The sequence below is a fragment of the Acanthochromis polyacanthus genome, chromosome 19, assembly GCF_021347895.1.
Source record: "Acanthochromis polyacanthus isolate Apoly-LR-REF ecotype Palm Island chromosome 19, KAUST_Apoly_ChrSc, whole genome shotgun sequence".
Classification (NCBI taxonomy): domain Eukaryota; kingdom Metazoa; phylum Chordata; class Actinopteri; family Pomacentridae; genus Acanthochromis; species Acanthochromis polyacanthus.
The window spans coordinates 16,338,191-16,355,047 of record NC_067131.1 but is presented as its reverse complement, the minus strand read 5'-3'; the positions used below and the strand labels follow the sequence as shown (position 1 = coordinate 16,355,047).

The 16,857-nt window shown below is 40.9% G+C and overlaps 3 protein-coding genes across 7 annotated transcripts in view; 2 read left to right on the top strand and 1 right to left on the bottom strand.

The window, feature by feature from the left end:
- Positions 1–2,251, top strand: part of slc38a10 (solute carrier family 38 member 10) — a 34,280-nt gene extending 32,029 nt beyond the window's left edge. For all 4 annotated transcript variants that reach the window (XM_022197657.2, XM_051939659.1, XM_022197659.2 and 1 more), the window contains one exon: positions 1–2,251. In XM_022197657.2, coding sequence (XP_022053349.1) covers positions 1–1,223 — 1,223 coding nt within the window. In that variant the 3' untranslated portion in view covers positions 1,224–2,251.
- A 31-nt stretch (positions 2,252–2,282) lies between these two features.
- On the bottom strand, positions 2,283–4,700 carry ndufaf8 (NADH:ubiquinone oxidoreductase complex assembly factor 8). Its single transcript, XM_022186939.2, has 3 exons — positions 4,424–4,700; positions 2,606–2,716; positions 2,283–2,525 (listed from the first exon to the last, which is right to left on the bottom strand). The coding sequence occupies exons 1-3, from the start codon at positions 4,502–4,504 to the stop codon at positions 2,505–2,507; spliced, it is 213 nt and encodes a 70-aa protein (XP_022042631.1). The 5' UTR covers positions 4,505–4,700; the 3' UTR covers positions 2,283–2,504.
- A 147-nt stretch (positions 4,701–4,847) lies between these two features.
- tepsin (TEPSIN adaptor related protein complex 4 accessory protein) lies at positions 4,848–16,832 on the top strand. Of its 2 annotated transcripts, none has more exons than XM_051939662.1 (13): positions 4,848–4,971; positions 5,412–5,484; positions 6,657–6,748; positions 6,859–6,952; positions 7,045–7,112; positions 7,212–7,293; positions 9,096–9,167; positions 9,257–9,445; positions 11,546–11,732; positions 12,976–13,089; positions 13,200–13,278; positions 13,360–13,494; positions 13,613–16,832. In XM_051939662.1, the coding sequence occupies exons 1-13, from the start codon at positions 4,933–4,935 to the stop codon at positions 14,255–14,257; spliced, it is 1,869 nt and encodes a 622-aa protein (XP_051795622.1). In that variant the 5' UTR covers positions 4,848–4,932; the 3' UTR covers positions 14,258–16,832. The 2 variants fall into 2 exon arrangements, with proteins under 2 accessions (XP_051795622.1, XP_051795621.1); XM_051939661.1 differs by having other exon boundaries at positions 9,254–9,445.
- Positions 16,833–16,857: the final 25 nt, after the last annotated feature.

Here is a 16,857-nt window from a genome sequence, read left to right as displayed (position 1 = left end):
GGGCTGCCGCTGAAAATGAGGCAGAAAAAGGCAACCAGGAACTAGAGGGGGTGGAAGGTGGAGCAGCAAAGCCCAAAGAGTCTGGTAAGGAGGAGGCAGCTGGCGCTCCGCAGGACCAGAATCACGCTCAGGTCGTGGATAACGCTGCTGACGTTAAGGTTGCTAAAGTAGCTGCAGCTTACAAGGAGGACGACAACGTTGTACCCGGAGGAGAATCTCATCACCAGAATGAGCTGGGGGCGAGGGGAGTGCCGCTGGGAAAGAAAAGACCTGAGGACCATCAGCCTGCACTTCAAAATGATCAGGTAGCTCAGCTGAAAGGTGAGGAAAAAGGCCTAGATAAAGAAAAAGAGGCAATTGAAAATCTTACAAATGAAAAGATACAGAGAGAAGTTCAGGCCAGAGTGGAAAAAGCACAGCTTGAGAGGGAAATGAAGGAAAAGCTGGCCAAAGAACAGGAGGAGAAGGAGAGAGCAGACAGAGAGAAGATGGAGAAAGAAGTGCAAGCAAGAGTAGAAAGAGAAATGGAGAGGGAGAGACAGGAAAAGCTGGCCAAGCAACAGGAGTTGGAGAAGGAGAAAGAAGCTCTGGCGAGAGCAGAAAAAGAGCGGCTGGACAGGGAGAGGAGAGAGAAGCTGATCAGAGAACAGGAGCTGGAGAAGGAAAAAGCAGCAAAGGAGAAACTCGCACAGGAGAAAGCTGCACAAGAGAGAGTCCAGCAGGAGCTGCACAAAGCAGACAATGAAATACTTGAGAGAGTATTGAAAGAGCAGCAGGAGGAGGAGGCGGCTCGGGAGAGGCAGGCCCAGCTGGAGCAAGCCATAGAAGCCAAGAACGCTGCACAGGGGGGTGAGAGAGAAGATGGTGAAGCTTTGAAGAAAGGAGGACGAGACCTCAAAGAGAAAGCTGCTGCTGAGGAAGACCCCAGAGAAGGTGGGGAAGACGGGGCTGTCAGAGATGAGGCTCGCCCCCAGGGCTCCCACGAGAAGGTCAGGGACCAGGGAGACACGGATCTGAGGCGGAGGCGGAGGGCACTGGGACCTAGAGAGGCCGGAGGCCCCCTAGAGGTCAACGGGGCGCCTAGGAGGGTTCCTGGGCTGGAGCCCCTGCTGGAGCTGGGGGGCTCAGACCTGCACGCCGCCCTAGAGCAGCAGCTCCTGGCCGGGGCAATGGTGCACTCACGGCAGATTAAGCAAGCATCAGAGGACGATGGAGCCAAATAACACACACACACACACACACACTCACCTGCAGAACCTCTAATCTATGGACCAATGCTGTTGCCTTACGTTCTCTCTTGCCTTACGGACAGGAGCATTTTGTCGATCTTGATACTGTGTACGCTGCAAGTAATCCAAAGTCTATATCAAAGAGCAAAAGTGTATGTAAATATTAACTTATTTTTGTCTTCAGAGGGGAGAATTTCAAAGAGGTCAGTGTTGAAATGTACATACATCTATGCAAATCCCATTCTATGGAGTGTTTTGACAGGGCAAATCTTTGACGTCACTTTAATTCCCTTTTTTCATTCACCAGCTTGAGTCTGCCTCTTTGTAGGAGCTGTTTGTTTTATTGTCTTCTGTACTGATTTTTTTGTCAGAAGTCCTCAGTGTGCATCTGTTACATTGACATGTAAATATTGTAAATCTGTTTAGCTGTGATCCATGGCCAAGGTTTCTTAGAACCTATGTTTACCACACGTTGAATGTAATGTGGGTTCAGGACTGTCTGTGTGTCGTTTCATTATACTTTCAAATGAAGGTAACTGAATTCAGCCCTGTGCTGGAGCTATGAGGTATATAAATGTAGCCTTACTGTCTGTTCAACGAAGCAGCTCGATCCAGACCATCTGGATCTCCGGTTATTAATCATTCCATCTTCAGTATCTCTTCCTTGTAGATTGATCAGTGCCTTCCAGTCGATATGCTGCACTACAGCTGTTTTCCTAAAACAAAATGTGTGTAGTTTTTCCTCAATTTGCGGTCTCTCTTTCACCAAGCCTCTTACTGTAAACAGTACAGTAACGATGATAAAATGATTGTGATGAGGATGGTGGAAGGGAATCTGGGCTGAGTTTGTATTGTCTTTTAGTAATCTGCATCCTCTGAGAATTCCTTCAGCGGTTAGCACTTCAACACTTAGGACCTTTGCTTTGTACAAGAGGCTATTTTTCTGACTATTTTTCTATGTGCCTAGTGTTTCTGTACATTTTGCTGATAAGAATAAATAAACAAAAGATCTGTACCATGAATGTTGGTCTGTGTCCAAACAATAGAAACGGATAAAATCAGAAATATTTTATTCTCTATATTACGTAACTGTGTCAGCCTTGCATATTACAGAATGTGGCGGCGCTTCATGGTTTATCTCTACTGCGACAACATGCAGTCAAAACAGAAAATATTTCCAGCCAGTCAGGTTGGAAAGTGAGGTCTGCTCCACAGGCATAAACTGTTCAAGTTGGTCCACTGAATTTGCTGCTCCTACGTCTGGGCAGCTCCCATTCACTTGGCTCTCTTCTTGGCCTGCAATTCAAATGATAAGGGAATTAATCACCACCGTGTCCAGTAAATCCACTACCAGGAATGCTGCTTTGTGGACTTACTGCATTTGTAAAGCAGGTCTTCAGTGCTTCAAACTCTTTGACACACAGATCTTTCTTCAGCTCCTGTCTGCCTGTTGTGGTCGCTGCTACACACTTTCCGTACACCGCCGCCTGAATCGCACACGTTTGGCATTAGACAAAGACATACTAGATATACCACTGTCTTTTTTTTACTGTCCTCTTTCTGTGGAAAATTCAATTTTATTTATATGGTGCCAATTGGAATTCAGATTCTCTCAAGACACTTTGCAGAACCCCGATGGCCTGAACCCCCAGAGCAAGCCCTAAGGTGGCAGCGGCAAGAATAAGCTCCCGTTTAACGAGAAGAAACCTTGAGCAGAGCCTGGCTCACATGGGGGGTTGAGAGGGAGAGAAGGACTATTCAAGATGATGCGTTACAAGTATAAAAAAAGTCTTAGTAATTCTGTTGTATTGTTTTGTATATCTTTAGTCCTTCTCACTACTATCTATGCATTACAATTTAGAAAGTTGAAAGGCCACCTTAAAATGCAGCTTTATTCAAATGACATTAATGCCACAGATGACGAGAGACAATAATGGGCTGTTGGTATTGTCGGCTGGATCCTGCATAGCATTTGAATGTCCACAACTCCAACATTTGTCGAAGAAATAGTTTCTAGATGTTCGACAACATAATCTTATCTTCCAAAACAGCTGCCAACTTCACCAAAACGACATAAACTGTGATTTTGTGGATCCATTTCGAACCTGCCCATTATTACTTCTAAAATAGTCCGTGCTTGGTTGTTTCATGCCATCCATTTTATTGTAGATAGATGCCATGTGTTAGAGCAGTGAATACTTGCCCACCGATGATAGAATTGATTAAAAATACTGTTTGGAGTTTTCTTCAGTATACTTGATGTGTAAGGATTCAACATTTTTCAGCTAGTGTTACTTTTTAAAACCAATTCTGCATAAATTCATTTATAAATGTGCCACTTTAGGTATAATGCAGCCAGTGCTTTCCATCTGTAGCCACTGCTCTGTGGTCTTCAGTAGTTATCAAATATAATAGCCAATCACTGAAGGTTAAATGTTGAAAAATGCACTTTTGAGTATGTAAAACCCAAAAAAACAAAGTTTTGTGTTCTTTGATTACTAATAATTGGCATCAACCCTTAAAAATCCATAACAGGAGACACCAATTAAGGATTCTGTGCATGTAGCATATTTGTCTGTCAATGTAATATTCCATTATTCTCGTGCTGATCTATTGTTCCTCTAATTATTATTATTTTTTTTTTTTACAATTTATGGTTTGTTTCATTATTTGTAGCTGCTTTTTATTGTGTAACTCCACAATATATTGAGTAATGACAGCAAAATTGAACCTATTCACACAAAAATAAACCCTTCTATAAATATATTGTACACAGAGTTCAATTTTTAAAAATACAAGTATATTCATAGTTAAACAACTGGATCCAAAAGTCGAAATATACCCATTTATGTCTCCATATTTGGCTGTATATAATTTGGCATCTGCTGTGTATATTGTATATACCTCACAGCAGTACAATGATTTAAAAGCTATATAATGAGTTTTTACATGTGGAGCATCACTGCTACAGACCGCATGTATGATATTAAAAAGCTCTATGGGGAAAGTCTATGTGTGTGTTGTGTTGGAAAAACGAAAATATATAATATATACATAGTTCTGTGGTCCTATGTCGTGGTTTTCGGTGGATGTGGACTAAATTGTAACGTAAATAGTGTCATTTTTGAGTTCAGGACGTTCACAGTTCATTTCGCCTTGCAGTATCCCAGCAACCCTCCCCTGTCGCAGCTTACCTCGTCCGCACACTGCGCTAAAAGTTCGGGGAAAATTCTCAATCTCTCCCGGCTGCGAGTCCACACATTTGACCCAGACATGGTGCTGCTCGAGCACTAACACAAGTCCTTTGGTTTTTCAGGTAAACAGTAGAGAAGAATAGATCATTCCAAAGCCAGCGCTGCTTCAGTTGTGCTAAGCACATGTAAATAAAAATTACACATCAACCATCAGATGCGGTAAACACGAAAACCACGGACAGCGCCATATTGTTGACCCTGTCGTCAATTAAACGTCCGGGACAATATTTGCAAATAGGATTCGTTCATCCCTGTGTCAATCAAAGGGGTGGTTGCTGCTATCGGGTAGCTGATTCGCTGTTTTCCGACCTTAAGAGGAACAAAAGCACCAATAATCTTGAGGCTTGCTACCTGATGCTCTGTGATTGGCTTGCTGTCAGGTCGAGCCCCGCCCTCCACTCGTAGCCCCAAGAGGAAGATGAGTAACCCGCAGCTAGGACTGCTAAATCATGGCAACATTTATGGAACGGTTAGCTTTTCTCCAGAAAGTAAGTCATGTTTACAGTCCTTACTTCCTGACAAAACTGTTAGCAGATAAAAGAAGCATGTGGAGTACGAGATACCCCTGACATGTCCGTTTAAATCAGTTAAGCTATGCGAGACCATAGCTTGCTGCTAGCCTGCTAGCTAACAGCATGATCAAACATAATTAGTGATTGCTTGTTGTGTTTTAATGGACATGTCAGTTAGTTTCATTAGAGACTGAAGTCAGCAGACAGTCACTGGACACTGGTGTATCCCTCAGTTTGTGGTAAACTGAACTGGCACACCCTGGTGTCATGCCAAGTTTTGTAGTCGTGTCAGAGTCTGTTTCACTGTTAATCAAGCTGATAAATGGTTGTGTTCAGTGCATGTGTTGTGTGGAACAAGATTTGGTGCTAACTTTGCAATCTAGACTTTTGTTCATCATCTAACCTACCTATTTAAGGTGCCAACCCTGATGAAGGCTACAGCAGATGATGAAAACCCCTGTCCTGGCTACCTGTTCCAAGAGATTGGAAGTATCCTTTGGCAGCTTTCTGTGGTGGTTTAGGAAGCAATCTCACACTGGCTGGTCTCTGTAACGTCTGAAAGCTGTACAAGTAACATCATACTAATAATATTAATAATAACCTCCTTTATATGGCAGCATTCTAAACCCAACGTTGAAGGTGTAGACATACAAATATAGGGCTAAAACCAAGCAGGCAAAGCACCAAATATGTAGAAGAACAAAACCAACGAGAATGCAAATGAAAGAGACACAAATAGATTAACATAATAGATAGTAGGACTGCAACAAAAACTTATTTCCATTGTAGAGTAATCTGTTGCTTATTGTCTCGACTATTCAAATAGTTATATGATATATGAAAGGTTAGAAAAAGACGTACCAGTACATTTGTGTCGACTAGTGCTTTCCAGAGCTCAAGAGGATGAATGTCTTTTTTTGCCCCCAGATATTCATTTTACTGTCCTAAAGTAGTAAATTAACCAGAAAATATTGAACTTACAGAAGCTGAAATCAGAGAATTTAGACTTCAAAGACAATGATGTTGCCGCTCTGAGATCCTCTGGGAGGCAATTTCATACCACAAGGGCACAAACAGCAAAGGCCTGATCACATCTGTTCACAAAGCGAGGTTCAGTAACAGTAAGAAGGTTCCTGACGAAGGATCTCAAACAGTGGTCAGACTCAAGACAGGTTTACAGACCACACATGCCATGTTAGGAATTAAAACAAGCAATATTATTTTAAAATCAACTCTAAAACTAACTTGCAACCAATGCAAGGAACTGGAGTGATGATGCGGTCACTTCTAGTGAAACGAGTTAAAAGCCAAGCAGTAATATTTTCGATTAATGGGAGCCCATGAATTTTTCCCTTTCTGATACCGAAGGGTTAGGAAAGTGTAGTGCCGTATTAAAAAATATATTGTGTGCAAGTTTCATGTAAAGAATTATTGATCTTTCACATGGAGGACTTTAAGTCAAATCGTACTCTCAAAAAGCCCCTAAACTAATTAAAACTTCCACAATAAAACAGTTTGTAGTTTGTTTGTTTTTTGCTTTAAATAAAAAAAGCAGACAAAATCTGAAAATAAAAACAAGAACAAATAAATGATATATAATAATGTCTTAAAAATGTTTACTATCTAATGAAGTATTTTCCGCTTAACCACCATCACTGCAGAAATCTCTCACGAATCTTCAGGGTGTGGTCAGTGTTTGTTGGAGTATCTGCTGGAGAGGCTTCAAGTGGAGTCCTGTCACGTCAAACTTAAGGTGAGAGCAGTTCTCGGTGTCCTTAAAGTGTAGGGTTGCTTTCATTTTTTTTCCCTTTCACTCCTGGCTATGAATAACTTAATGTTGTGTTGTTGCTTCTGCTCTGTCAGGTGCTGAAGATCTTTGTCCATCTCTGTGGTCATGGCTCAAATGATTTCCTCACAGAACTCAGAAGGAACTCCACCTTCATCCAGCAAGCATCAGGTAGGACATCAGTCACTTGTGCTTTTAGCGTTATTTTACTCTCATCGCCTTGCGGCTGCTTGGCTACGTGAACATTCACGTTGTTTGTGTAGTTTACAGTGGGCCTCCTGATCCCATCCACGGCACAGCGCTGTACCAGAAAGTTAGGAATACAGCACAGGTAAAACATAGGTTGTAAATTGTCATCATCTCATTATTATAAAGCTGATTACACATTTGTGATGGGTAGAATAATGAATTGTTTGTTACTCATTTACAGGAAGTAGCCCGGTTACTTTTCACAGATGCAATTTCCACCAGGAGTAGCATCTCTCCGCTCTGCCTTGCTCCTCCAACAATGGGTGAGTAAGAGAAATAACTTAATGATGATGACCGTACATAATACTCTTTGATAAATAACATTGTCATGCGGGATTGTTTAGCAGTTTATCGAACCTACGCCAGTGTCAAATAGTTTAAAATTATGGGAATTCCTCACAAAATCTGCTTGGGCTCATAGCTTCTTTTTTTTTTTCTTATAAGACCTGCAGATGTTCTCAATAACTTTATTTATTTTGACGTCTGCTTTGATTGGAATAGGACATAAATTAGCCGTACTGGGAATCATATTACATGTAGCAGCTCATGCTTTCTTTATGGCTTAATGCAAATGATCTGAGGACTGAAGCTGCACCAACGATACTTGACCCCGCCTCAAAAACAAGAAAATCACTCAGAGAGCGCAGTACTCTGTCAAGGCTGCTCAGTCGAAATCTTTTAAAAATTTGTGGTCCACAGTGGTCGATTTGCAGTAGGATCACAGTCACGTGATCATGAGCAGGCAGCTAGTGTTCACTTGTAGTCATAGTTACAGTGACGCCGTGACGCTATCTCACCATGGTCCAGAATTTTTTTACAAATCCGTGGCAGAGTAATAATTCTCCTGCTAAGACAATCTTTTTCGATTGATTCTGCATTTGAAAAGTCATCTCTGAATTGCATGCACAGAGTGCTCTTTGAGGAAAAAGCGCTGTAAATGAGTCCGATTTGGCCTAAAAGAGAGATTTTTCACCCATTGGGGGAAAAAAAACAACTTAAAATTAGAATGAATTAGTAAAAAAATGGTCATAAAAGAAGCAGGAAATTAGATATATGCTTGATAAATTTGTGTATTTTAATAATACCAAACCAAATCCAGCTTTTTGCACCTTTGTTCCTGATGTGTTCTCTGTGAAAATACTGTTCATCAAATGTATTTCCATGCCTGATTCTTATTCATGGGCAGAGGTCTGGAACAATTGGTGATGACAAAATAACAATCGGCTCACTTCTAACTTTAGAATAGAATACATTCTAGTTTAAGACAGTCCACATACATACATTCTGTTAACCTGCAGTCAGTCTGACCTCCTGAACTCTGATTACAACACAAACATCACATCATTTGTGGCTGAACCAGCATGAATCCGAGGCAGAAGCAGCTCACACAGTTGCAGTCGTTACTTATTTCTGACTCAAATATATTCTTACATTTAGACAAATTGCAGAAATTGAAAATGAGACACTCATTCTCTGGTATAGCATTAAAATGTAGCCTTTGCAGTCAACATTAAGAAATGAAATCACAATTAAAACCACATTCATCTTGCTGTAAAGATCTTGATGGATAGAAAGCGCATTTGAAAATACCGAACAGAATTTTTATTTTTTTTACTAAATCGGTTTCGCACCAAGAAATTGTGAATTTTTGAATATGGCATGCAAATGAATATGATTTTTTTGAATGTCAAGATTTTAAGTTTCAGTTTTACTTTCACGCCACAGATGAGCAGTTCAAGGACCAGCAGAAATGTGAAAATCCAATGATTCGTTCTGTTTTTAGGCTGTGGCTCTGATAAATGCTGTAACTTTGATGTTTATTTCCCCTTTTAAAAAAATAGCATGCCTTTCAAAACAGGAATCGGTACATTTTGTAGCGTATAGCAGAGCATATCCAGATAGACTAACAGTTCAGTGTGGACTTTGAAAAGCACCGCTATACATCACCCGGTCAGCGTAATGAACTAGTATGAGAAGAGCTTCTAGTCTTTTCAGTCAGTTGCATAAGATTCTCAGTCGTCGTATTTCACTGAATACAATAGATCCTCTATGTCTTTCTGCTCAGGTATGGGATCGGCGTCTTCCCACAGGTCAGGAATGCAGGGCTTTGGATACAGTCCAGGGAAGCAGGCGACAGGTGAGCGACGCACATTTCACCGTACGAACAAATCAAAATGTTCTGTGGGTAAATTTCTGTTCCTCTGCCGTCTCTGTACCTTCCAGTAGGCAGCGACTCCATACTGGATAAGATCCAGAAAGCTGCCGAAGTAGTGGCCAGCGCTGTCCTCCCCCCGACTGAGCACCAGGGCATCCGTCTCCATGACAACAATTACCGGGCCGTGGTGGCGCCTTCCGCACCCATAGAGGTGGCCGTGCCGGCGTGTGCCTATAACCTGCCTGCTTGTGGACCAAAAGGTCAGAGTTTCTTCAGATTCTGCGTAGAAATACATGCTATGCATCATAAAGGTCACAAAAAAGTAGGCAAAATGACATGTTGATCATTTTTTAAGTGAAAAGAGGTACATACAACTTCTGTTAAGAAAACTTTCTTTTACCCTCGTGTCGTCTTGCAGAACAAAACTGATCCGGTTTAAGGTTTGAAAATGTGTGGGGGGGAAATATTTTCACAGTGAAAGTTCTGATGTCCACATTTTCAGCTTTTTTTTGGGAAATCTTTGAACATTTTTTGGTGGGAAAAGAGAAATGTTAAAAATGTTTCTTTAAGAACAGTCACAAAAAAAAAATCAACCAAAATCAAGCAAAATTCGTTGGATTTTGGTTGATTTTTTTGTGAATGTTATCAAAGAAAGTATTTGAAGATTTATAGATATACACTCAACAAAAATAGAAACGCAACACTTTTGTTTTTGCTCCCATTTTATATGAGATGAACTCATAGATCTAAAACTTTTTCCACATACACAATATCACCATTTCTCTCAAATATTGTTCACAAATCTGTCTAAATCTGTGACAGTGAGCACTTCTCCTTTGCTGAGATAATCCATCCCACCTCACAGGTGTGCCATATCAAGATGCTGATTAGACACCATGATTAGTGCACAGGTGTGCCTTAGACTGCCCACAATAAAAGGCCACTCTGAAAGGTGCAGTTTTATCACACAGCACAATGCCACAAATGTTGCAAGATTTGAGGGAGCGTGCAATTGGCATGCTGACAGCAGGAATGTCAACCAGAGCTGTTGCTGGTGTATTGAATGTTCATTTCTCTACCATAAGCCGTCTCCAAAGGCATTTCAGAGAATTTGGCAGTACATCCAACCAGCCTCACAACCACAGACCACGTGTAACCACATCAGCCCAAACATGCTCAGTGGCCTTTTATTGTGGGCAGTCTAAGGCACACCTGTGCACTAATCATGGTGTCTAATCAGCATCTTGATATGGCACACCTGTGAGGTGGGATGGATTATCTCAGGGGCCGTTTACACGAGGACGCTTGCAGGTGAAAACGGCAAAATATTTCAACAAAACACCCTATAGTTTATACGAGGACGGCGTTTTGGGGGCTTGAAAACGCAAAAATTTGAAACCGGCCTCCAGAGTGGAAAAGTAGAAAACGCTCCGCCGTTACGTTTCCGTCTAAACAGCAAAACGCAAAACTTTGCCGAGATCTGACCACGTCGCGTACGCGATTACGTCACATACGTGCTTTGGTTTGCCGGCCGGTACAAGGAAGTAAACAAAGATGTGTGATTATTTCCATCCTTCCTACCTTCAAGCAACTCTGGCAGCTCTATGTACACTACAGGAGTCGTACCAACAAACGTACAGAATCCGTACAGATTCCATTCATGAACATTTACCGCGGCGGAGATCCGAAAAGGGAGATAGTAAGCATGCGCGTAGACATGGCAGAGTTTTATCACAGCGCCACCCAGCTGCCTGGCATGCATATCCAATCGAATTCCACACACTATAGAGTCACCGTATATATGCAGATTTCCTTCAAAACCGCTCGTCTAAACGTGAAATGACAAGACGCCACTTTTGCGTTTTCTGTTAGGATGGTCCTCGTGTAAACGGCCCCTCAGCAAAGGAGAAGTGCTCACTGTCACAGATTTAGACAGATTTGTAAACAATATTTGAGAGAAATGGTGATATTGTGTATGTGGAAAAAGTTTTAGATCTTCGAGTTCATCTCATAAAAAATGGAAGCAAAAACAAAAGTGTTGCGTTTATATTTTTGTTGAGTGTATATGCAATAACTTTAGATATTTTTAGGAATTTTTTTTTGCAAGATTTACTCATTTTTGAAAATATTTACAAGAATTTTCTTGCCAAATTTGGGGGATTTTTAAAAAATAAAACTTTTAAGGAATTATTGGAATTTTCTTCCTGAAGGTTTTGCAAATTTTCAGAATTTTTTGGAAATTTTTTCTGAATTTTTTGCCTTTTTTTGGCACTCAAGGAAACAATATTTTTTGGTACCTGTAAATGAGGACAACAGGAGGGTTAAATAGCGTCTCAGACTACCATGTGTGTTCCCCACAGCAGTGACCAAGCGGTGTCCAGGGCAGGTAGGAGGCGGCTGGGAGGAGACGGACAGCGGCAACAGCTCCTCTCATAACTCCTCTCAGGACATCGCTGCCAACAGCAGGGCTTCTGTGGGCAGCAAGTCAGCTGGAACAGGGAGCCAATCAGGGGCCAGCAGAGAGAGCAGTGGGGACCTATCAGAACGGTCAGTGGCAAAGTTGGCTTGTAGATTCAGCAATTTTCAGCCCAGTTATGTATTTCAGATTTTCCTCCTGCCACATTTTTAGTCTCTGTGGCTCATTTTACACTGCAATATAAAGTCCTGCATGTTTGAAGGGAAGTAGAGACAACTCCGTGACTTTTGTGCAGTATATTGAAGTTATAATGTCATAAGTGATAAAAAAATAAAGAAACATAACTTGGATTTCTCTGATTAGTACTACGCCAAGGAGGTGGAGCCTCAGCAGAGTTAAGTGGCGGTCGGCGTACATTTGTCCGTCTGTTTGTCTGTCTGTGCGCAACATTGCTCAAAACCGGACTAACGGATTTGGATGAAAATTTCAGGGAAGGTCAGAAATGGCACAAGGAGCAAGTGATTAGATTTTGAGTGATATGGCTTATAGTCTGGATCCACGGATTTGTTCTCGATTTCTGTATCATTGCGAGATAGCTGCACGGCATCACTGTAACTATGACAACAAGTCAACGCCACGTCAGCAGATTTGTGATCCTACTCCAAATCCAAAGCTGCGGACTTATTGGGATTTATCCGTCAGAAATTATACAATGACTGAGCAGCCTTGGTGGAGTACTGTGCTCTGAGAGTGCTTTTCTTGTCATGTATTTTACAAAAAAATAAAACTTGAATCAACATTATAGTGCCCACCGGAGTTACCAATACTGGTGACAAAAAATCTGCTTGAGGCAACTGTGCATAATCTAAATATTTCACTACTTCCATTCTGAGTTAGTTTCCATTCTTGTCTTCTCTCTGCTCTGTGTAAACACAGTCTGCTGTTCAGCCTGTTTAGCAAAAGTCTCTGACTTTTTGTGGTGTCGCTGTGGTTCACTCATCACTTTTGCCAGGAAGTGCAGAATTATTTTGTTTGTTGCCCAATCTGTTGACTGCTTTATTTTTAACAAATGTATAAAAGAGGCATGTAGAATGAAAAGACTTTCTTGTTTTATCACAATTTTAACCTTCATGGACCTTCATAAAGTGTAAAATCCAATGACTTTTTTGTCTGTTTTTACAATATGTGGCTTGACAAATGTGGAAATGTCTTTTTTTTTAAATTATTCATCAGATTCAGAGGGTTAAACTTTTCTTACTTCTTAGCAGTGATGTCACTTTTCTTAGATGGTTAATATATTTTAGGCCATAAAAGCATAAGACTGTGACTTTCTCGGTCTTCATTGTCATTCTCCTCTCGTGTGTTGGTGTGCAGGGTGGAAGCCCTGCAGTTGGGGGACTGTGGTCAGGAGACGGCCCTCATCAACAGACTGACTGAAGGCTCCAGAGTTTTCCTGTCCAGAGAGGAGAGCCAACTCTTCATCAAAGAGTCAGTGGATCTGTAGTCACGCTGAGAATGCAGCAACATGGGCCGATTCTTCTTTTAGAACGTGGTTTGTTTAGAATCATTTGAGGTTTCTGTGTTCCTTCACTCATCAGGTGCTTCATTCTTAACTGTGAGGTCGTGGTGGAGCTACTCTCAAGCAAGCTTCAAGATCCTTCATATACCGTTAAGATGGTAAAAGGGACTCACTGCCTGATCTGAATTTTCTTTGTGATGTTGTGCATTTTCTCTGACGGTGTGTCTGCATTTCTGCAGCGTGCTCTGTGCGCGGTCGCGTGCCTCATGACCTCTGACCTCCTCTCTTTGGAACAAATGTTCGGAGCTACACAGCGTAGACTTCGCCAGCTGAGCGACGGGCCTCCAGGACCCGTGGCAAACAAAGCCACCAAGGTAAGAGGCAGAGGCAGGAAGCTACACACTGTGCAGACTGATAAGACAAAACTGGAAAACACTTGAAGTGACTGTGCATATTTTTTTTTTTTTTTTTGCGCTTATCTCCTCTTACCAGATCTTGCGACAATTTGAGGCTCTGATGGGCGGACCTTCAGCTTCTAGCAGGCAGAACAGTAACCATCAGCCAGCGATTAATCACACATCTACATACTCTGACAGTTTAGTACCAAAACACTCGGCGGAAAACCTTCAACTTTATCAGCCTGACAGCTCGCCTGCAGATGTCCCCTCACTGCCAATTAATCCATCTTCCCCTTCTGGTCTGGACCAGAGCGACTCCACAGGGGAGCTGATGGAAGACGGTAACGAGGAGCGAGAATTAGTGGAAAATCAGATGCAGCCAGTCAGGACTGCTGAGGTTAAACCGACTGCAGGAGCTCCACGGGTTATCAGAGACAAAAGCCCCCCTCCTTCATGTGAGGCTCAGAGCGATGCCGCCCATCGCAGCAGACTGTCCCTGTTCAGAGGCATGGAGCTGGTGACCAAAGGGAGGCCACTGCTCGAAAGAGAAACCTCCCAAACAGAGTTGGACAAAACAGAAGAGAACTTAAAGGAAAACCAAACTGTGCAGGAGTCTGACTGCTCAGTGAACTCCTCTCCGACTTGCATAGAAACCGCCGAGGATGCTCCCTCAGTTTGTAATTCCGTTGCGTCTAGTAGCAGTCAGACAGTTTCCGCTTTCTCGTTTCTTAACTTTTGACCGCTGACCAACCTTTTAGAGCTGCAACTTTAAACCAATGATGTCATCACGTGTATCCTCTGAGAAGTCTGTTTAACTTTAAACCAAGATCCGACCTGTCGGGTTGTAACTAAGTTCTGTTTGGTTTTCTCTTATCTGTGTGCCTCCTCAGAAGCTGGTTTTTAGCAGCCAAGTGGTCACGAGAAGGAGATTTAGGACTCATTTCAGCTACATGAGAGCAGTCCACAGTCGGTATGAGAAGCTCTGAAACTGTCATTTAACAGTTGATAGTTGGCTGAGGTTTCATTTCTCAACAGTATTTAACTCGTATGGTTGTCTTGAACTAGAGGTTATTATTCTGCCTTACAAAGTCAGAGAACAGTAACTACAGGAGCAGTGAGAAAAATGGCTTGAAAGGTTTTATCCAAAACTGTACCCATCATGGTGTAAAACGTCCATTTTAAGCTTTTCAAGGTGATTAATCGTCACTGGCTTTGCACAAAGTCTAAAAACCAGTTAACCCTCCTGTGTCCTCATGAGCCCAAAAACATATTGTTTCCTTGTCTGGAAAAAATCCAAAAATTCAGCAAAAAAAAATCCCCAAATTTTTGAAAATTTGCAAAACCTTCAAGAACAAAATTCCAGTAATTGCTTAAAAGTTTCCCTTAATATTTTTTTTTAAATCTCCCAAATTTGGCAAGAAAATTCTCGTAAATATATTTTTTTAAATTAGTAAAAATCTTCCAAAAAAATCCTAAAAATATCTGAAGTGTTTACATATAAGTAAAACTTCTGATATTTTCTTTAAGAATATTCACAAAAAAAATCAAACAAAATCCAGTGAAATTCGCTGGATTTTGGTTGTTTTTTGTTTTTTTTTTTGTGAATGTTCTTAAGAAGCATTTTTAACATTTTTTTTCTGCCAAAAAATGTTCAGAGATTTCCTCAAAAATGTTTAAAATGTGGACATCAGAAGTTTCACTGTGAAAATAGATTTTCCCCCCCCCACATTTTCAAACTTTAAACCGCATCAATTTTGACCCGCAGGACAACGCAAGGGTTAATGACTATCTTTTATTTAAAGAATTCAAATAAAATATGGTGTCTGAGAAAAATCGGAACAAAAAAACAATTTTATTGTAGTCAGAGGCGGCTAGTTCATCTCTTGCAACTGTTGCATTATTGGCAAACCTGTTTACTGAAATGTTGGAGCCAGTAGTGTGTTGTAATTCAGTACACTTACTAAAGTACTGTTTTTGACCGCAGTCTTTTCATGACAGCATTTATCTGATCTTACCTTGCAGTAACTGAACATATGCAGAGATTATGAAATGATCTTGTTTTTTTTTCCTTAAGCTACCCAACAGGTTTTACAAGTACAGCTAAAGTGAAACTATTAGTCGATTGATCAACTAGTCACTATTTTTACAAATGAAATCATAAGTTTATTAATGGAGAAAATAATTAGAACATAAATGAATCATGAAAATAATCAATAGTTGCAGGAATGTAAGAAAAAAATAAGTTCCAAATGAGCTCCACTGTAAAATTCTGCTTTGCCATTCGTGCATATTAAGATAATTTGATTATATAATGTGTGAAAACAGTTACAGGGGTTTTTCCTGCATCGAGCACTTTTTCTTTTAATATTTTAAGTACATTTTGCAATAATACTTTTAAACTTTTACCCAGTTTTCAGTGCAGAACTTTGATTTAACAATGTAAACAATGTGAGTTCCTGGTCGGAGCATCAAAGTAGAAGTAACAGGAAAAAGTGGGTAAATTTTCTTGAGCTGAGGCCTTTTCTCCAGCTAGTTGTAACTAGCAGTTGTAGGATTGTTCAAATGTTTATTTATTCTTTTAACTCACAAAAATGACACACCTCTATGGCACATTCATGTCTATATTGTAAGTAAAACGTCGGCTGCATGTCTGATCTCATTATCAAACGCGTAGTTGCTGCGTTTCGGCTTTGTAAGGCAGCACTGAAGGTCGCTTTATCTCAGGATTTCTTTTAAGTAACAACTTACACCTCTGCAGCACGTCCTGAACCTCTGAGGGAAGAGACCCTCGATTTGTAATTTTGCACTACAGTTGCTTTTCTTATGGAGTCAAACCTAAAAATGAGAGTCGTCTTCCGTTATTTTTGGTACTAAGCTATTATGTCAGTGTAAATGTGGAGTCTTACTTTACAAATTATTTATTAAGTCTAACCTGTGTTGATTGAAATGTACCCATGAGAGTGGTTGTAGAGTGCATGAATAAAAACTGATGGGGGGGGTGAATGCAGGAATTAATTATTGAGATACTCTGTGTGCATAATTAATGTAATAACTGTGTGTGATAAAACATCTGCAACTTATAAGTGGTTTCTCAAGTCATCAAAGGGTATTGCCTTCGGTGTTTCTTTGGTTACGTACTGCACTGCAGTGTTGACTACTGAATAAAATACAAACTACACACCCAAATGGTAATCCACCCTGCTGGTACTATAATGAACACCACTAATGTATTTTGTTTCAGTGAACACAAGCCATGCTGTTCAACACGCTGAAAAACAATAAAACATGCTGTATTTTTGTAACAGCACCGACTACTGCAGAGGTCTTGACGTTCTGTAT

Coding starts and splice junctions, on each gene's coding strand:
- ndufaf8 (XM_022186939.2), bottom strand. CDS start 4,504: ATGTCTGGGTCAAATGTGTGGACTCGCAGCCGGGAGAGATTGAGAATT. Junction 2,717..4,423: donor TAGCGCAGTGTGCGGACGAG/GTAAGCTGCGAC, acceptor TGTGCGATTCAG/GCGGCGGTGTACGGAAAGTG. Junction 2,526..2,605: donor AGACCTGCTTTACAAATGCA/GTAAGTCCACAA, acceptor TTTGAATTGCAG/GCCAAGAAGAGAGCCAAGTG.
- tepsin (XM_051939661.1), top strand. CDS start 4,933: ATGGCAACATTTATGGAACGGTTAGCTTTTCTCCAGAAA. Junction 9,168..9,253: donor TCCAGGGAAGCAGGCGACAG/GTGAGCGACGCA, acceptor TGTACCTTCCAG/TAGGCAGCGACTCCATACTG. Junction 9,446..11,545: donor GCCTGCTTGTGGACCAAAAG/GTCAGAGTTTCT, acceptor TGTTCCCCACAG/CAGTGACCAAGCGGTGTCCA.